The 21,445-nt window shown below is 40.5% G+C and overlaps 1 protein-coding gene across 2 annotated transcripts in view; it reads left to right on the top strand.

Annotated features, from left to right (window-relative positions):
• rars2 (arginyl-tRNA synthetase 2, mitochondrial) overlaps positions 1 to 21,445 on the top strand; it is a 68,841-nt gene that overhangs the window by 16,256 nt on the left and 31,140 nt on the right. For both annotated transcript variants that reach the window (XM_052024184.1, XM_052024185.1), the window contains exons 9-13: positions 8,971 to 9,129; positions 11,419 to 11,525; positions 15,075 to 15,170; positions 18,673 to 18,733; positions 20,273 to 20,349. In XM_052024184.1, coding sequence (XP_051880144.1) covers positions 8,971 to 9,129; positions 11,419 to 11,525; positions 15,075 to 15,170; positions 18,673 to 18,733; positions 20,273 to 20,349 — 500 coding nt within the window. The remainder of the gene's footprint in view (positions 1 to 8,970; positions 9,130 to 11,418; positions 11,526 to 15,074; positions 15,171 to 18,672; positions 18,734 to 20,272; positions 20,350 to 21,445) is intronic.

The following is a 21,445-nucleotide window of genomic DNA, read 5'->3' as shown; positions in this document are numbered from 1 at the left end:
GTTCTATTAACAAGAATGAGATGACACTTACTATTTCTGCTTATTTCAAAGTGAGTAGATATATTTTGCACTATGGGATAGAAAATGGAGTGTTGAATGCTATGTTAATGACCATGTATAAGGGGCATATGTACAATAGAAGGGTAATTTTAATACCTCTTTCCCCCTCACCCGCCATCCCTCAGGACAGCAGGTTCAGTATATGAGTAAGCCTTTTTTGTAAGAGATGCCCTTGGAGGCTAGAATATCCAAACCTTTTTTAATTCCCATTTGTGCAAAGGACTTTGTGAGCCAGAAGCATCAGGAATATTTCTCCCTGGTTCCTAAAGATATGTGCATCCTGTGACCAGACCTCAAAATGTCAGGTACACCTGTAGTCTCTAAGTGGCTGAATTTTTGGACTGCAGGCGCACACCACTGCAGTCTTTGACTCCTCGCACCTCTATGCCCAAACATTGTTCCTGTCCCGTGATCTCTTGCTCACCTGCCACCCACTCCTGGCAGTGTTCCCATCCAACAGGCAACCACCTGCTAAATCAAGTTAACTGTTTGATGGGAAACATTTTGGGAAGTAATATTAAATGTCACACCATCGAATTTAGTTGAACCAGTGAGAAACTCATATTTATGGATTTTATGTTCAGAAATGCACTTCCATTCTTTTGGATCCAATATCTTTCAAATTGTTAACTTAATAAATTTGGAAAATAATAATGTTTCTGACCCAAACCAGTGGAAACATGAATCCAGATCAGTTTATCATTTTAATATTTCATTATGAGGATGGGCCGAGAGTTCACTTTCAGCCATAACACAGATGATAATTTTTGTGACGTGATCCTTCTGTTCAGAAGAAAGTGTTGAAGTTTTCATGGCAGGATAAACTTTCATTTAGTTAGTTGTTTTGTCTCCTAATCCCTCCCTCTGAAAGTGACTACTCTAGTGAAGTGTGTATTATTGGTGAACCTTGAGAGTAATAGTGTGCCAATAATTTTCCAAGAAAATTATTGTAGAGCCATAGAAACATCCAGCACAGGAACAGGTCCTTCGGCCCACCATGTCCACGCTGACTATTGAGTACCTATATACGCTAATTCCCATTTCCCAGCACAGTCTGTGGCCGCCTTTGCCTTGGTGATTCAAGTGCTTATCCAGATATTTAAATATTGTGAGAGTCTCTCCCTCCACTACCCCATTAAGGCAGTGTATTCCAGACTCCAACCATCTTCTGGGTGGAAAAACTTCTTCCTCAGATCCCCTCAAAACCTCTTTCTCAATATCCTAAACCTATGTGCTCTAGTTTTAGACATCTCTACTATGTGGAAAAGATTTCCTACCATCTACCCTATCTCTGCCCCCTCAGAATTCTGTACACTCATATCAGGTCCTCAGGTCCTAACCTCCACCTCCTCTATTCCAGGGAAAAACAGACCCAGTCTCTCCTCCTAACTGAAGCACTCCATCCCAGGCAACATCCTGGTGAATCTCCTCTGCACCCTATTCAATGCAGTCACATCCTTCCTGTAGTGTGGCACCCAGAACTGCAGATATGGTTCCAACTGTGGCCTAACGAGTTTTATTTTTTCTTGGTATCACATTCCCATCTGCTGATAAATGCTCTAAGTTCTCCTGTCTTATCAGATTCCTTGCATTAAAATAAAACTTAGCCTTGCCTTCCTCCCATATATTTACACATGCCATGCTTACTGGACTGACATAGTTTTTCTTCTATACTTGACTGCACCTACACCTGCCTTGCCCCAGCCTGTACATATAATCTGTACCCATTCCCTGCCAAATTAGTTTCAACCCTCCCCCACAAAGGTGTTGGTCCCTCCCTGGTCCAGCTGCAACCCATCTGGCCTGTACAGGTCCTACCACCCGCCCCACCCACCCCCTCCCCCCCCCCCCCCCCAACCCCAAGTGGTCCCAGTGATCCAGAAATCTAAAACCCTCCTATCAGCCACACATTCATCTGACCTATCCCCCTGTTCCTATACTCACTCGCACAGCGGAAGAGGAAAGCCCTGAAATACATCAAATCCCCACGTGGACAAAACTGTGACAAGGTACTTGCATTTATATAGCACCTTTAACATAGCAAAACATCCCTGGCATTTCACAGATGTGATTATCAATCTAAAACTGACACTGATCCATGAAAGACCAATTAGAAAGTGGGACAATGTAATTGAGAGCAGCACAAGGGGCAGAGTTTTGTCCTCTTAATGACCAGGTAACAGATGGCTCAAGGTGTTGACTTTGACTGAAGACAGAATTTTATCAAACACACCAGTATTTCAGGAGTCAAGAGACCTGCCTCCTGCACTAACTCTCCAGTAAGACACCCACCTGTGCAATTGTAAATGTCTCAAACAGTTTTGCAAGAAGACTTATTTGGAGCCTGAAATTAGAGCTTTACTTGGATGAAGTCTTTGAAAATACTATGCTTACAGTCAAGTACTTCTTAAGAACATTTCTGAAATTTCTGTGGCTTGTTATCTGATTGAAACTAAAGTTTCTTGTACTGAAGTGAATGGTTGGATTACACTAAAACCAGAATGTGCATAATGTAGAAAGATGTCCTAAAAACAGAAACGTCACAAGACAAAAATAAAATTGATGTTGAGCCAAAGAAGATGTTATTGCGATGTGGGAGAAGGGTTTGGCAATACAAATGGATTGTAAGAAATTTCTTAGAGGAAAAGGACAGTGGGGAGTCAGAGTTTAGAAAGTAAATTCCAGAGGTTGGGCATCAAATAGTTGAAACGATGGTTATCGATGAAAACAGAGGCAGGGTTGAGTGGACTGGTTGTGCGTGGCAGAGATTTAGGCAAATAAATCTATGAATAAGAAAATAAAAGTAGAAGCCATTATGCCCTCACAGCATTTAATAAGATCATGGCTGATCTGTTACCACCCACTTACCCATACTAACCACATCTTCTTTGATTCCCTTAATATTCACAAATTCATTGAACATATTCAACAAATGAACCTTCGGGGATCTCTTGGGTAGAGAATTTGAAGACTTATGACCATCCAAATGATGAAGTTCTCCTCGTCTCAGTCCTGATGGCTTATGCCTTATTTTGGCACTGTAATTTACGGTTGAAAACACCCCAGCCAAGGCAAACATCAAACTTGCGTCCATCCTATCAAAACTCTTAAGAATTTTTTTTATGTTTCAATTAGATCACGTTTCTCAGTCTCCTAAATTCAAGAGTACAGGCTTGGTCTATTTAATCTCTCCTCGTACAACAAACTTGCCATTCCCAAGAATCAATCTGGCAAACCTTCACTGAACTCCCTCTATCACAAGTCTATCCTTCCTTAGGTAGAGAGACCAGAACTGTACAAAATAGTCTTGATGTGACCTGGGCTTCATGTAACTGAAGTAAGACATCTCTATGTTTGTACTCGTCATTGTGCAATGAAAGCAAACCTACTGTTTGTCGTCATAGTTGCTTGCTGAACATGCATGTTCACTTTAATAATTTATGCACATGGACACCTAGATCCCTCGGAAACACTAACAGCTTTTGATCTCTCACCTTTTTAAAAAGTAGTACAGCATTATTTTTTTTCCTACCTAGGTGGAAGTCAAATATGTTTTAATTTGCCAAGAAAGGAAAGAGGTAGAGTTTATTGTCATAGATGTATGTATGCACAAGTGCACAAGTCCATTTTAGTACAAAGTGATCAAAATGGTCATAGTGTTGTAGTAATTATGGTTGTACTGGTTGGATCAAGAACCGAATGGTTGAAGGGAAGTAGCTGTTCTTAAACTTGGTTGTGTGAGACTTCAGGAGTTTGTACCTCCTGTCCAATGGTAGCTGCGAGGAGATGGCATAGCCCGGATGGTGGGGATCTTTGATGGATGTTGCCTTCTTGAATAGAGCCCAAGAGAGAATGAATGGTACAAAAGGTGATGGTTCCTGTTGGGGAAAAGAGTGATGAGGGCAAATGATCTGTCTGGAGGAGACATGAATAGCAGGAAATGAATGAGAACCTAGCATAGGGTTTAAAAATAAAAACACCGCGCTGTAACTGTGAGACACAAGATGCTGGAAAACATAAGTAAAAGAGAATGATGAAAATATTTAGGCCAGTTCTACTTCACAATGGGAAGCTTTGTTATCTGAAATTATTGAATTCAATGTTGAGTCATGTTGACTGTAGCAGAAGATAAAATGCTATTCCTTGGGTTTACGTTAGACTTCATTGGAAAAGTGCAAAAGTTTTCTCCAATATAGAAGAAACCATATTGTGAGCCCTGAATGCAGTATATTTGATTGGAAGAAGTGCAAGTGATTCAAGATGGACAACTGACATTATGTCTAGAGGTGACAGGAGTAGGGACACAGGTTCCAGCAGCAGATGGGAACCAGAGCACCAGGTCAGAAAGTGGAGGGATTGAGAGGAAGGTAGATGTGATGATTAGTAAAAACAGGCAGGAGCAAAGTAATAGACACAATGGGACGGATGGGTTGAAGTGTGTGTATTTTAATGCTAGGAGCATTATGGGTAAGGTGATGAACTTAGAGCGTGGATCAGTGCATGGAACTCTGATGTTGTGGCCATAACAGAGACTTGGTTGAGAGATGGACAGGAATGGGTGCTTAATGTTCCCGGGTTTCGATGTTTTAGAAAAGATAGAGAAGGAGGTAAAAGGAGGTGGGGGTGGGGTGGGGGTGGTGGAGTTGCGCTGTTAATCAGGGACAATATCACAGCTGCACTCAGAGGGGACATAATGAAGGGCTCGTCCACTGAGTCTATACGGGTAGAAATCAAAAATAAGAAAGGTACAATCACTCTGATGGGATTATACTACAGACCACCTCCCCCACCCCCCAATAGCCACCGGGACATTGAGGAACAGATATGCAGGCAGATTAGGGAGGTTGTTGTAGTGGGGGACTTCAATTTCCCTAATATAAACTGGGACTTCCTTAGTGCAAGAGGTTTAGATGGGGTAGAATTTGTTAGGTGCATCCAGGAGGGTTTCTTAAATCAATATGTAGATAGTCCAACAAGAGGAGGGGCCATACTGGACCTGGTGTTGGGTAATGAGCCTGGCCAGGTGACTGACCTTTCAGTGGGAGAACAGTTAGGGAACAGTGATCACAATTCCTTAAGTTTTAACCATAGAACCATACAGCACAAAACAGGCCCTTCAGCAAACATAGCAATAGGTAAGGATAAGTATGGACCTTGTGGGAGAGTATTAAACTGGAGCAGGGCAAATTACAAGAGCATTAGGCAGGAACTAGGGAGGGTTAATTGGGGACAGCTCTTTTTGTGCAAGTCCACATCTGACATGTGGAGGGTGTTTAAAGCCCAACTGCACAGAGTACAGGACAGGTATGTTCCAGTGAGAAGAAAGGACAAGGATAGCAAGGTCAGGGAACCTTGAATGTCAAGAGAGGTGGTGAATTTAGTCAAGAAGAAAAAGGAAAAGTATGTAAAGCTTAGGAAGTTGAGCTCAAACAGAGCCCTTGAAGATTATAAAGAAGCCAGAAAAGAACTCAAGAAGGGAATTAAGAAAGCCAGGAGGGGCCATGAAAAGTCCTTGGCAAGTAGGATTAAAGAGAATCCCAGGGCATTCTTTACATGCAGCAAGAACATAACTAGGGAGTGGGTAGGACCACTCAAGGATAAAGGAGGGAACATGTGCTTGGAAGCAGAGGATGTGGCTGAGGTCCTAAATGATTACTTTTCATCAGTATTTACCAAGGAGGAGGATGTGGAGGATGGGGAGATCACTGCGGATCATGCTAATTTGCTAGGGCATTTTGAGATAAAGAAGGAGGTAGTGTCGGGTCTCTTAAAGAACTTTAAGTCCCTATGGCCTGATGGGATATACCCCAGGTTATTGAGAGAGACAAGAGATGAGATTGCTGGGGCCTTGACCAATATCTTCATGTCCTTTCTAGCCACAGGCGAGGTCCCAGAGGACTGGCGAGTAGCTAATGTTGTTCCATTATTCAAGAAGGGAAATGGGGCTAATCTTGGAAACGATAGACCGGCGAGTCTTATGTCCACGGTAGGGAAGTTACTGGAGAGGATTCTTAGGGATAGGATTTATGAGCATTTGGAAAACCATGATCAAATTAGGGACAGTCAGCATGGCTTTGTGGGGGGCAAGTCGTGCCTTACTAACTTGATTGAGTTTTTTGAGGAGGTGACGAGGGTGATTGACGAAAGTAGAGCTGTGAATATTGTCTATATGGATTTTAGTAAGGCGTTTGACAAGGTCTCTCATGGGAGGCTCATCCAGAAGATTAAGATGCATGGGATCCACAGTGAATTGGCCGTTTGGATTCAGAACTGGCTTGCCCATAGCAGACAGAGGGTAGTGGTCGATGGGACTTATTCTGGCTGTGACCAGTGGTGTTCCGCAGGGATCCGCACTGGGACCCCTACTGTTTGTGTTATATATAAATGACCTGGATGAAAACGTAGATGGGTGGGTTAGTAAGTTTACAGACGATACAAAGATTGGTGGTGGTGTGGATAGCGTAGAACACTGGTAAAGGATACAGCAGGATATAGATCAGTTGCAGATATGGGTGGAGAAATGGCAGATGTGCCAAATGTGGCCTGGCCAAATGTGAAGTGTTGCACCTTGGGAGATCAAATGTAAAGAGACAGTACATTGTTAATGGCAAGACCCTTAAAAGTGTTGATGAGCAGAGGGATCTTGGGGTCCAAGTTCATAGCTCCCTGAAAGTGGCTACACAGACTGATAGGGTGGTAAAGAAGGCATATGGTATGCTTGCCTTTATTAGTCGAGGCATTGAGTTCAAGAGTCAGGAAATTATGCTGCAGCTTTATAGCATTCCAGATAGGCTGCATCTGGAGTATTGCATTCTGTTCTAGTCACCCCATTACAGGAAGGATGTCAAGGCTTTAGAGAGGGTGCAGAAGAGGTTTACCAGGATGCTGCTTGGATTAGAGGGCATGTGCTATAAGGAGAGGTTGGACAAATTAGGGTTGTTTCCTCTGGAGTGGTGGAGGCTGAGGGGAAATCTGATAGAGGTTTATAAGATGATGAGAGGCACAGACAGAGTAGACAGCTGGTATCTATTTCCCAGGGTTGAAATGCTCTAATACTAGAGGGCATGCATTCAAGGTGAGAGGGGGTAAGTTCAAAGGAGATGTGATGGGTGCCTGGAATGTGCTGCCTGGAGTGGTGGTGGATACAATAGGAGCGTTCAAGAAGTTCTTCGATAGGCATGTAAGTGTGCAGGAAATGGAAGGATATTGTCATTGTTGAGGCAGAAGGGATTAGTGTAGTTGGGCATTTGTTTATTAATTTAGTTAGTTCGGCCTAACATTGTGGGCAAAGGGCCTGTTCCTGTGCTGTACTGTTCTATGTACCAAGGCAACAACAAGTGAGTTTCATCCTCATCCTCATCTCATCCTAGTCACTGCCTTTATCTAACTCCCTGGCACCTGTCTAAAACCTGGAGTCGTATTTGATCCCAGGTTCAGTTTTGAACGTTCTCTCCATTCCATTAGTGCTGACCTTTTTGCTGATTATTATCACTGAAACCCTCATCCGTGCCTTTATGGTGCACTCTGATGGGCCTCCATATTGCTTGTAAACCTAAGGTCATACAAAACTCTTGGTTGTTCCTAAATTCCAATCATTCATCATCCTCTGTTTGCAGACTTCAAATTGAATAACACCTTGATTTTAAAATTTCTCACTTACCTCCATGGCCTTCACATATCTGAAATCGCATCCAGCTCTCTACATCCTTCCATAAATCTGTCATCTACAGGACTGCAAGAAACTGCAGAGAGTTGTGGACATAGCTCAACACTTCATGGAAACCAGCCTCCCCTCCATGGACTCTATCTGTACTACTTGCTGCCTCGGTAAAACAGCCAGCATAATCAATGACCCCACCCACCTCTCTTCTCCCTTCTTCCATCAGGCAGAAGATACAAAAGCCTGAAAGCACATACCACCAGGCTCAAGGACAGCTTCTATCCCACTGTTATAAGACTATTGAACAGTTCCCTAGTATGATAAAGTGGACCCTTGACCTCACAATCTACCTCATTATGACCTTGCACCTTATTGTCTACCTGCACTGTACTTTCTCTGTAACACTTTATTCTGCATTCTGTTATTGTTTTACCTTGTCCTACCTCAATGCGCTGTGTAATGAATTGATCGGTATGAATGGTATGCCAGACAAGTTTTGAATGTACCTCGGTACAATTGACAATAATAAACCAATTCCAATTCCCTCCAGCCCTCTAATATCTGCCCCTCTTGATTCCTGGCTCTCTGTGTTACCTGGATTTAATCTCTCTCCATTAGCAGCCCTGCATAGAGTTCCCAAGGCCCTAAACAGAAATTCTTTCCCAAAACTTTTCTTTCCCTCTACCCTCATTTGTACTTTCAGATGCTCCTTAAAATCTGTAACTTGAACAAGCCATTGATCATCTCTTAATACCTTCACATTTGATTCAGTGCCTTTTTTTTATTCTTTTCCATAATGCAGCTGGTTTGATTTTGTTTTGTTAAAAGTGCTATCTAAAAGGAAGTTATTGTAGCTTTCTGTGAAGAATACTTGGGTCAGATATGATGCTGAGATAGTAAGGAAGGGTGTGAATTTGTGACAAAGGTTCAGAGTACCATGGGATGAGGATGATGAATTAGTAGTAAGTAAACATTTCTGTAATCCCAGCCTGCAATCTTTTGTTATTTAGATAGGAGGTTACTTACTGGAGAGTGCAGAAATAGCAAATCGTACCTTTTTGGATCAGGGAAATCAATGTGGTGGAACTTTAAAATGGCTTTTGTGCACAAAAGAGAGAATTATTCTTTTCATTGGAGAGAAATTATCATATACAAAGTTCTCATAAATTGTCAATAGTAGTAGGTTAAATATTGATCAAAAGCTACTCAGCCAGTTTATTAGTATTAAACTGTTGATTTTGAATTTGCAGGTTTACGTTGAAGTGAACAGATTAGCAGAGGACTGTGAAGACATTCAAAAAGCAGCACAAGAATTTTTCAGAAGTCTGGAACATGGGGATAAACAGACCTTGGCTTTATGGGAGCACTTTAGGGCTATAAGCATTGAAGAGTATGAGAAAATTTATCAGGTGAGAAATTGTGAACCAGAAAGGAAATGGTTATTTTCGGCCATGTCACCCCCAACAACACAAGGAAAGTAATCTGGTTTAGATTTGACTATTTAGTCAATTTGCTATTATATCTGTTTAAGAAAAAACTATACCATATTGCAAGCAGACTTCAAATGTTGCCTTAATGTACAAATTGCCCAATTAATTTCCTAATTAGAAAACTCTGTGTAGTAGTATTTGTTGATGATGTGCAGTGGGACAGCAACTAGTATGGTTTTATACCCCATTGCACACGTAGAGGACCTGAAGGGCCAATGATTATTTAACCAGTGCATTGCAAATGTAATTTTTTGCTGATGTTATAAACACTATCATTACATTCCATTATCATTATATGGTACTTTGAGATCACTTATTGTGAAATCCCAAAATTGATAGCAATTTTGGAAGCAGAGAAGTAGGGTTGGTTGAAATGCAGAAGTATCTTTGCTGTTCATATTATGAATTGGGAGAATGAGAAAGGTGCTAGAATATTACTGCTGTCATGCTGTATACTGTGTAAGAAGTTTGCATTACAATTTGTATTATGAATATAAACATAGCAATATATAATTGAAAAAGTTGACTCAAAAGTACAGCAGCAAAAAATACTTACAGCTATAATATGGATCCCTTAATTTAGAATTCAGTGTTATTTACAGTATTATATTAGCCTGATTTCTAGTTAATTCCATACAAAATAGATTTTTATAGCATTTTAAACTTTATTTTAAATTGTTCCTATTAGTGCTACCCATTATCCCAATGAGTAAAAATCAAGTAAAATAGTGCAGTAGAGAGTCATGATTTGCTTCAAGCAGCCAGGATTTCAGCCCATTAAGTAGCTGTTAAAGAAAATTTCCTTCAATGACTCAGACACCAAAGTTAAAATGTGGCTCCAATTTGATAAATAGAAATGAACGTCCATGTGTAAAGATTCAGTCTTATGACAAAGGTGTAGGAGACGACTGTTTCCGGCCACTGTCATCCACAGATCGAGTTCTTAATATCTGCGATGTGGTTGCATAAATTGCAAAGCAGAATATTTCCTCTGAGATGTTGAGTTTTAGAGGAATTGTTGACCTGTGCAGTATTGCTTGTCTTGGTCTTGTCTAGGCCTCTTGTTCTCTCTGCCCAGACCTGAAACTCCAGACTTGGTCGGGTTTGACTTTACTACACAAGTTTAGATGGCAATCTGCAACAATCCAAGTGCAATGGATGACCCATTTAAGTGTCAGTGCATATGTAAAAATAATACACTTTAACCCTCTACCTCAAAGATCAACTTCTATGATTAAGGTATTGTTGAATTCAAAAAACAAAAGTCTTGGCTAAATAAGTTAAATTTGCTCACAAAAGCAAAATACTGCACATGCTGGACATCGGAAATAAAAACGGGGAATGCTAGAAGTACCCAGTGGGTCAGGTGGCATCTATGCAACAGGAAACAAAGTTAAAGGTTTAGGCTGTGACCTGTCGTCAAAAGGCTCTGATGAAATATCACCAGCCCTGAACTGGTTGGAGTGGTGGGTGTGTGGAACGCACTGCTGGCGGAGGTTGTGGAGGCAGATAGGAACATTTAAGAGACTCTTAGATAGCCACATGAATGATAGAAAAATAGAGGGCTATGTGGGAGGGAAGGGTTAGATAGATCTTAGAGCAGGATAAAATGTCAGCACAACATCATGGGCCAAAGGGCCTGTACTGTGCTGTAATGTTCTATGTTCTATGAACTGGAGAGACGAGAGAGACTGCAGATGCTGGAAACCTGTCACCTCCCAGCTTCTTGCATCAGTCCCACTCTCCCCCTCCTTCAACTGCCTATCATCTCCCTCTCACCTGGATCCACCTATCACCCGCCAGCTTTTGCTCCACTCCTTCCACCCACCTTTTTATACTGGCTATCTCCCCTCTTTCTTTACAGCCCTGATGAAGGGTTTCAACCTGAAACGTCGACTGTCCATTTCCCTGCATAGATGCGGCCTGACCCGCTGAGCTCCTCCAGCATTTTATGTGTGCACCAGCCCTGAAATATTAACTATCTCTGTTTTTGTCTTCACAAATGCTGCTGTTATCAGCTTTTCTTATTTTTAACATTGAACACAATTTGAATGTTGATTAACATAGTTAAATATTTTTTTGAAATGGTTGCTGCAAATTGTTTTTTTTTGTTGATCTGAACTGGATTGTGATTTGTTTTGTGGCAAGGTTCAATTTAAAAGTAATCATTGAAGTTTATCTGATTTGTAAATGTATATTTTCCAAAAGCGGCTTGGTGTGCATTTTGATGAGTACTCTGGGGAATCCTTGTACCAAGTTAAAGCACAAGAACTCCTACAGTGGATTGATCAGAGAGGACTGCTCAAGAAAACAAAGTAAGGTTAGACTTTAATGGTTGTATTTTATAACTACAGTTTTGTAAAAATAGTTGAAGTAAAACCAAAACCTGCAGAAATTAAAAATGGTTCAAAAGATAGGATCTGCTTTATAGGGTAGACATTCTTTGTCTGAACTGATGAATGCAGTTACAGTCTAGCTAGAAAATGTTGCTTTGGCCTGAAAAAAGTCCTGAGGCAGTAAGTTGAAATTTCCTTGCAGAATCTCAACATGTCCACCTAAGACATTTTAAGCTCATTTCACTGAAGATGTGCTTTTTTGGTCAACTCAGATATTTTTTGCACAGAGTTTTTTTCCCCAAAGATTTTGATTCAACAAGCAATTTCTGGTTAAATAATTGAGAAAAGTTTTGGTGAGGATATACTATTTGTGGTTTGGGTCTTCCAAGTGTTTGGCTAAAGGAGGTTACGGCTCAATGAAGACACCATATTAGATAACTGCACCATGCCAGAGAGGGATCAATAGAGGTGTTGGGGAGTGGAGCAAGCTATGATTAGATTCCATTTGGAAGCTGCCACTGTGGCTTTAGATTATGTAGTCAAGGAGTGGTACATAGCTGAGAAAATGTTGGGGCTAAGAATAAAACCTGGTGGGTGGATGGGAGCAAGGTTGATTGGGGAATAGGCTATCAGTGCATGGGTACAGCTGTTGCTAACAGTTGCCTTTGTTAAAAATGAATACGAAAATGTTTTACTACACAAGTGGAATCTCGTGAAACTAAATGATAATGTAAAGATATTGGAGGGGGATAATATGATCAGCTGTGTCAAAGGTCATGGGTTGGAAACTACAGTGATACTGCATTGTCATGATCACGGAGAATATAATTTGTGATAATAATTAGCTGAAGAAGTTGTCGGAATATGATCAGGTAAATAGAAAAGAGGTTATGAGAGGGAAAGATCTATTGGGACTGGAACATTAAAAGACACTGCAGAACAAAGGAGGGCTGGAAGTGGGATGGTGGTTAAAGAAAACAGGAGGGCTGAAGTCCAATATTGAGTCTAAACCAGCAGGGTAATTTTGCTGTTAACTTAAATATTAAATTATAATATGCGATCTCAGTGACAGAAAAATTACTTATGTTTTTTAAGGAGTGTAGTTTAGTTAGCAGTTCTGTTGAAAAGGGCAAAGAAAGTAAATTTCTTATTGCTTAGTTTTTTTTTAAATCCTGCATTCTCGTCCTTTGTTCAAAGTCCACTTGGCCAGAGTTCTTTATCAGGGTTCTATCTAATAGAGAGAGTTCAGTTTGTCATATTTTTCTAAATACATTGAAATCTCAATTCCCAAAATAGTAACAGTGATGGAGGTCACAGGGTCATACAACACAGAAACAGGCCCTTCGGTCCACTGAGTGTAGAGTCGTCACCAAGCATCTGTTTACACCAGTTCTATTTTCTCCTCACATTCACATCAGCCTCCCCAGATTCAACCACTCGCCTGCACACCAGGGACAATTTGCAGTAGCTAATTCACCTACCAGTCTGCTCACCTTTGGGATGTGGGAGGAAACTGGAGCACCCAGAGGAAATCTACACGATCACAGAGAGAACATGGAAAATATTCATAGACAACACACAGAATTTGGACTGAGCCCAGGTCGCTGGAGCTATGAGGCAGCAGCTCTACTAACTGCACCACTGTGCTGCTTCCATATCATTTTTATAAAATTTAGATCAAGGGACCCAAAACACCACCATGGAACTCCATTGATTGTTATGCCTTGGCCACTTTTTATCACCACCAGTTTTCTGTTTTCCGGTCAATGAGCTAATGTCTCTTTCCTGCTTAAAACCCTACAGTCCCTCTGCTGGGTACGCAGCAGGCTGTTGTCTAAACACATTACATTCATTCTGTCTTCAAATTGTTATATACTCTTTGTTCCTTCATGCTTACTGTGAGCTGTTGTGTTTCCTACATACAATAGTAACTCTGTTTTAAAAAGTTACTGCTTTGGTTGTAAATCATTTGTAGCATCTTGAAGTTGTGGAAGGCGCTACATAAATTCATGTCTTTCTGTCTGTTTTAAAGATGTGCAAAATAACTGAAAATGGCATCTTCTGCTTCCAAACAATCTATTCTCAGTGACACTTCAGTTTTGAGACTTTCTATTTCAAAAGTAAATAAATATTAATGCAGGCCATGAACTGAGTAAAAGTTGGTGAGGAGCATATGTTTTGTTAACAAGGAGCACTCAGCAACAAAAAATGGTAGTGTTATGCATTGTGAGGAGGATAGTCTCAGGTTACAGAAAAAAATTGATCAGCTGGTAAACTGGGCAAAGCAATGTCTGTTGGAATTTTAGTGTGAAGTGCATTTTGGGTAGGACATACACAGCGAATTTTAGGGGCCTATGGAGCATTAAGGAACAAAGGGAACTTGGTGTAATATTCCAAAGATCCCTGAAAAGTGATAGATAATAGCATAGGTAGATACAGTGGTAAAGACGGCATACAGAATGTTACCCTTCAATAGCTGGGGCATAGAATATAGAGCAGGGAATTTAAGATGCAATTTTATAAAATGTTGGTGAAGCCCTGCCTAGGATATTGTGTGCAGTTAGGGTAGGCAGTGGTAAATTATTCCCAATAGCAGAGATGTCTATAACCAGAGGGCATAGGTTTAAGGTAAGGTTTAGTGGGAACATAAGGAAGAATTTTTTCACCGAGAGGATGTTTGGAGTTTGGAATGCACTGCCTGAGAGGGCAGTGGAGGCAGCGATTCTCTCAATATCTACAAAGTTTCTAGACAAGCATCAAGGCATAGGAGACTGGGGATGAGTTGCTGATGGTCAGCATGTGCAGGGTGGGCTGAAGTGTGTGTTTCTGTGCTATCTTACTCTAAGTTAAAAAGATTAATGATGCATCAATGCTATTGCCTATCACTTTTCATCTTTTCCACCTGAGCAAATTTTCACAACTCAAATGCACTGTATTGCTACTCAGGATGGAACTAGTTTCTGCATGTCAACAAAATGTAGTCATTTGGACCTGCATTTGGCATCTGGAACCTAACTCCATTTTCTTATCTTTGGTCCATAGACCTAAATGCTGCAAGTTAACAAAGATCTGTCAAATTCTGATTTTAAGTTTTAAGTCTGATTTAAAACTTTATAGCTGGTCAAATGTAAGAGTTGTGAACTTCTACCATACTATTGAGTGTAGAAATATTACCTAACCTCATTCTGAGATTCTGTTTGCCTGTTCCATTAGATAATCAAGATCTGCCACTAAAGAGCAGAAATTTTCAGTCATCTCGCCAATATTTATTCCTATTCCAATTGATTTTATCACAGATAACATGCCCACTTCCTTGTTTGCTGTTCATTACACTTTGCTGCATTTGCTACTGCGTTTGTCTAAATACAACAAATATTATACCTTGTGAAGTTTCCGTTCGTTGCAAAATCCCTTTTTTCTGTGGATATAACAAAGGTCTGTAATGGAAGTTTTATTTTCTTTATTCCTGCATTAAGAATGAAACCATTGTGCATGTTTTGTACTTCCACATCCTGTTTGTTTCTACAGGCAAGGAGTTGGAGTGGTCGATCTTTCACCAACAGGTGATCTCTCCATTTATGCCAAAATAGTCCGAAGTGATGGGACATCCCTCTACTTGACCAGGTAAGCGCTTTTAAAAATGTTTAAAGTTTACTGTAATTACTGTAAATAAAAATAATAGTCGTAAGTAAAATAGTTATCCAGACAGCCATCCACGCCTGACACTGTGCAATTAAGTAGACTGTGTGATGACTGTGCCAATACTTTGTTCTTTTCTGCAGAATTCCTTTGTATGTTCCGTTGTTAACCTGACCTATATAGGGAAAATGCTGGAATATATAACTACCAACATTAACCCATTGACCAGATGACCTCATTTACAGCTTTTATCTATGCCAATCCAGGCCTCATCTTATCAGAGGCCTTCCCTTTGTTCAATCCATCTCTCCCCCAACCTTTCTGCAACTTAAAACCAATTTATTTTGTTTCTTTCCTAGATTTGACAATAGGTCTCTGACTTGAAATATTAACCCCATTTCCTCTTCCACAGATGCTGTCTGACCTGCTGAGTGTTCTGTTTTTGTTTTAGATTTCCAGCATCTGTATTTTTTTGATTTCCATTTTATTATTACTAATTTTCAAATTTTGAGAAGGATTTTTGAAAAGGTAATCTCATTGTAGAAATTAACAGCACAGTAGGAGGCCTTTTGGCCCAGTCTGTCTATACTGGACAAAAATGGACTAGGTTAACTTCATTTCCCAGCTCTTGGTCCATAGCCCTGCATGTTATGGTTCTTCAAGCGCTCGTCCAGGTACCTTTTCAATGTATTGTAGGTTTCCTTCCCAACATACTTCGGGCAGTGAGTTCCAGACCTCTAGTCAAAGACTGAGATCATTCTTTGTCCACCTGCCAGTAATCCTTTTACCAGTTAACTTGAATCTGTGACCCAGTTACTGATCTGAGTGGTAAGGAAGTAGATCCTTTCTATTTACGCTGTCCAGGTGTCCCATAATTTTGAGTTTACTTTGTTCAAACTGCATCTGAGGTCATTCCTCTTCGTAATTATAATTCACTAGCCTTAACAATGTCCTTGTAAATTTCCTCTGCACCCTGTTGTACTATCTTCTGTGTTGTGGTAAACAGTTTGGCACTCAGAACTATCTCTATGGTCTAAGTAATGTTTCAAGCAGTTCCAGCCTGATCTCTTGTAGCCCATTCCTCAACTAGTAAAGCCAAGTGTCCCAAATTCCCAATTATTCTCACTTCACCTCTAAAATTCAGCTCTTTGATCCATGTTTGGACCAAGGCTGTAACAAGATTTGGAACTGAATTGTCTTGGCAAACTGGCCATTGATGAACCAATTAATGATGAGTCACTGCTGCTTGATAACACAGTTCCTTGATGATTGAGAATAGACTGAGCAGAAATTAGCTCAAATGGATTTACCTGCTTTTTGTGTCTAAAGCATACCTGGGCAATTTTCCAAATTGTTGGTTAGATGCCAGTATTGCAACTGTCCTGGTGCAGCTGGGGTAGAGCAGGCTTTCAGTACTATAGCTGGAATGTTGACTGGTGTCAGAGCCTTTGATGTATTCAGTGCTCTTAGCCATTTCCTGATTTCACATGGTGGTGAACTGAATTAGCTGGAGACTGATTTTGGGCGTGGATCTGAGGAGGTGAATTGAGATGGATCATCCACTTGGCACTTATGGATGAACCTGGTTGCAGATGTTTCAGGCTTGTCTTCCTCCCATTAGTAGTTTAATTATTCACCACCAGTTATACCTAGATGTGGTACGACTACAGAGTTTCGATCTGATTTATGTTCTGCTATTTGCAGGGACTTATGTTCCTTTTGCCGTTGTCACGAACCAGCAACAAAAGAAACACACTGAGCATGATTTAGTGTTAAAAACTATTTTATTAATCACTACTTATGATAATACGTAAAATAAAAGTAAAAATGTTAGTATGTTAGAATTCAAAAATGTTAAACCTCGAACGTTAACCCCAAAACTAAACTCTTCGTGTGTGTGTGTGTGTGTGTGACAAAGTCCAAAACTCCCAGTTCCTGAATGGTTCTTAAAGTTCAGTTCCGCAAGCCATAAGGTGAAACATGAGCAAGGGCTTCTTCAACAACCACCGTTGTCTGAAGATAAGATGTAGATGTAGAAAAACATAGAGAGAGTACATACGAAATCCAAATGTTCCACGATGGAACCCAAACGACACTTCAGTGTTTACTCGGTAGTGACTTCCTCACCCCGAAAAGCATCCGAACCGTGGTCGTCCACACACAAACACCTGTTTCCTTCTACAGGTCAGCAACAAAGTGAACTCCACCGGATTACTTCCAACTTCCATACATGGATTTCAGTGGCAAACACAGTTATTGTTTCTCATCCATCGATATAAAAAACAAGCAGGCTGGTGTCTCTCTCCCTTCTCTCTCTCTCTTCTTCTTCTTCTGACTTCTTCAACAACGTCATTACGTCCTTTATCTTCTATTGACGTAAGCACGCCCCACACACACATACACACACTCTCTATCTTAAAGGGACTTTCACTGAGTCCGTAACACCGTAACCTCTGCACCCAGCCCCTTTGCCCCCAGCCACCCACCCACAATCCCTTCTGAAAAAAACTACACAACAACCACTGGATTATCATTTTCAGTACTAATATTTGAGGAATGATTGTTTCCCTCAAGTTCATGCCTTCATAATTGGATAATGAATTTCAAGGACTTAATTGTCTACATGCTATAATATTCCCTGTCAGAGTTATACGGATTTCTGCTCCTTTGGTTTACCATCTTCTCAGGCAGTTCCTTGGGATCACTCTGAATTTAGGACAAGATTTCTTTATTAGTCACATGTACATCAAAACACACAGTGAAATGCATCTTTTGCGTTGAGTGTTCTGGGGGCAGCCCGCAAGTGTCGCCATGTTTCCAGCGCCAACATAGCATGCCCACAACTTTCTAACCCGTACGTCTTTGGAATGTGGGAGGAAACGAGAGCACCCAGAGGAAACCCACGCAGACACGGGGAGAACGTACAAGCTCCTTGCAGACAGTAGCCGGAATTGAACCCAGGTCTCTGGCGCTGTAATAGCATTACGCTCACCGTTACACTACCGTGCCTAATGAGACCAATATAGGAATAACAGACTCTTCCACAGATGGGGCAGGTGATGGTCGATGGGGTGGGCTGGTGGATAGTTTGTGAGGTGGTCTGCTGCTTATGCAGGACTTCTGTGCTTGAGGTTTTCAATGTCACCCTGAATGCGCCACCTCTACCTTGAGCGGTGATGAGCCAGAGATTCCCAGTCAGTGGGGATGCTGCATTTCTTCAAGGAGGCTTTGAGCACATCCTTGAATCTTTTGCTCTGTCTACCTGGTAATATCTTCCCATGATAGCTTGGAATTGAGTGTCTCTCGGGAGTCTGCTTTTGGGTTGGCAATCAATGTAACCTGCTCAATATAGCTGGCTGAGTATAAAATACCGTTTGAAATATGGTGCATGTTTACTTGGTAAAAGACTTCTTGATAATCAGTGACCTAAGTTGTTGAAGCATCATCCATGGGAATAACAGTTGTTACTTCACAATTTTGTTTGCAGGGATATTGCAGCTGCAGCAGATCGAATGGAGAAATACAACTTTGACAAAATGATTTATGTGGTAGGTAACTAAGGCGAGCTACAATGTGCTCTTAGGAGGTATAAATTCATCTTTGTTGGCATGTGCTAAATCTGTAACATAGCAGGGGCTGCAAGTCATGCTCTGCTTAAAAAAAAAAGTAGGTTCCTTGTATTCTGGAACTGAATTTCAGGAGCAGACTATGTTACACATTTAGTGTATGTATCCAATGATGACCTTCTATCAAACTGCCTAAGAATTCATGCATTTGCAGTGTGATGATTATATATAATGGATTTGGTTGTGCGTTAATCCCATAAAGAACATTCTTTTCCTTAGAGGATTTTATTTAAATGGCTAGTTCATGTTTGGATACTATCAACTAAAATAATAATTTAATATGAAACTTAATGTGAAATTATCTTGCCTTGAATCAATGCTTTGACGTAAAATATTTTGTATGCAAATTAGACCAAAATACAGTATAAATCCATGACTTTCTTGGCACAATACATTGTGTCATTACTTTGATAGTTGTAGGAATTCATAAATTTTGCATGTGAAGTGGATGCATTTGAATTTATTATATTAATAAATTCAATGTGCAAGCAAATTTTAACGATTTTCTTCTGCACCGCTCTTCCACAAATTTTGGCTTGTGCCTGACACAGGAGGAGGGTATTCGACCCAGCAGAGCTGACCCACCAGTTCCTATTTCCACCTCATCACTTTGTTTCCCTGTAGCCCTGTGACCAATTCTCTCTTGTATGTCTTTCAACTTGTCCCTTTTATTATTCTTTTGCTACTTTAGTTAAAGGGGTAATTTTACAGTAGCCAATCAACCTACCAGCACATCTTTGGGATGTTGAGAAAACTGGAGCATGTTCACAGCAAAAACTTTGCACGAATATCACCCAGAGTCAGAATTAAGCATGGGTCGCAGGTGCTGTTATGCAACAGCATTAACCACTGTATCATGTGCTCCCCTCCTTTGTTTGTTAGTTACTCCTTTCTCTGGGCATATCGTGCCTCTTCTGATTGATGTCAGGTGGACCTCTCACCTACTACATGCGTATGATTTTCTGAAGTAGCCTGGGATAATGTTTCTCTTTTTCCCATGAGAAAACATCTCACTTCTATTCTGTAACTTCATGGAACCATGCTTGGGATTGAGACTGCAACATGCAAGGAAGTGCAGATGAACTACTTGCTCCCATTGCTTTAATTCTGTTCTACTGCATTTTCTGTAGTGGTTTAATGTTAACATCTCTTTGCTTTATAGGAAAACACAGCTGTTCACTACTTGCCCAACTATTACGCAACAGTATTAAGGTTAATTTCCTTTGTACTTTTCACAAGACTTTAATCGTATTTTGAAGAGATTAGGTTCACGTGATGTTACACGAGAACTTTCTTGTTTCAGCAGTTTTACTGAACAAACTGAAGCATGTTGCTTTCAATTTGATTATTCTGGAATGTGCCATCAAATCAGGTTTGAAAAAGCACATATTTGGCACCTAACAGCTTTTTGCTGAGAATTGTTGGTGCAATTTTCATATTGATCGCTCTTGTCTTCTTCAGACAGATAAAGAACAGCGCACACATTTTCAGCAAATGTTTGAAGTACTGAAAATCCTGGGCTTTAACTGGACGGAACGGTAGGTCATAAAAGAAAGCACATTATAATAACCTGGAATGTGGGCTTGTCTTTGGACAGAGTAGGCTTGTATCCTCTGAAGTGTAGAAGAGTGAGAGGCTACTTGATGGAAACATGCAAGATTCTAATGGGTCTTGAAGGTGGATATGGGCAAGATATTTCACTTGTGGAAGAACTTGGAATTGACTGTCACTGTTTAAAAATGAGAAGTCACACTTTTAAGACAGATGACACACATTTTTTCCTCACTGAGGGTTGTGAGTCTTTGGAATCCCTTTCTTTAAAGGGCAGTTGAAACAGAGTTTTTGCATATTTTTAATCCAAGCTTCCCTACTCTCCATTACCAGCCTTTGGAAAGAGCGACCAATTGTCATGGCTTCAAATGTCTTGGGACTTGTTTGCAACCAAATTTTAATGTGGTGGACCAATGTTCAAAATAGTTATTATCTCAGTATATTTGTGCCTTTCTAGCACATCCTTTAAAGGTGGACTCGAATTTCTTGGTATATATTTTTTAAGGTGAGCTACAATGAAGGCTTTAACACAGATCATTAGCTTGCAGGCTCAGGCAGACATTCCTGGAAGATAAGCTTAAAAAAATAAGTAAAATGAGAAAATACAGATCCTATAGCTTCTCAACTAAGTTTATAGAAATAATTATTTTTGAATCTGGTGGGATAAATTGAATATGCCCCAGAATTTTCTCTCTCGATAAATTTAAAAAATTTGTTTGACCATGTTTATATATTTAACAAATTTATTTAGAAAAGATCAATTGTATTTATTAAGTTAAGCTGCTAAACAAGATTAAACAGTATGGAGACACAAGAGACTGCAGATGCTGGAATCTGGAGCAACACACTAAAGTGCTGGAGGAGCTCAGTGGGTCAGGCAGCATCTATGGTCTTGACCCGAACGTCAGCTGTTCATTTCCCTCCATACGTGCTGCCTGACCCGCTGAGTTTCTCTAAGGTTAAACAGTGGCCAGGTAATGGCAGAAGCTTTTGTAAATGTATAGTCTGTTCATTTGTGTTGTGCTTAAGTCATCTTGCAGTTCATAAAGTTCAGGAAACTCAAATTGGCATCTACTTCCCCAC

Source organism: Pristis pectinata, chromosome 10 (assembly GCF_009764475.1).
Source record: "Pristis pectinata isolate sPriPec2 chromosome 10, sPriPec2.1.pri, whole genome shotgun sequence".
NCBI classification, from domain to species: domain Eukaryota; kingdom Metazoa; phylum Chordata; class Chondrichthyes; order Rhinopristiformes; family Pristidae; genus Pristis; species Pristis pectinata.
This window is presented reverse-complemented; position numbering and strand designations above follow the sequence as displayed.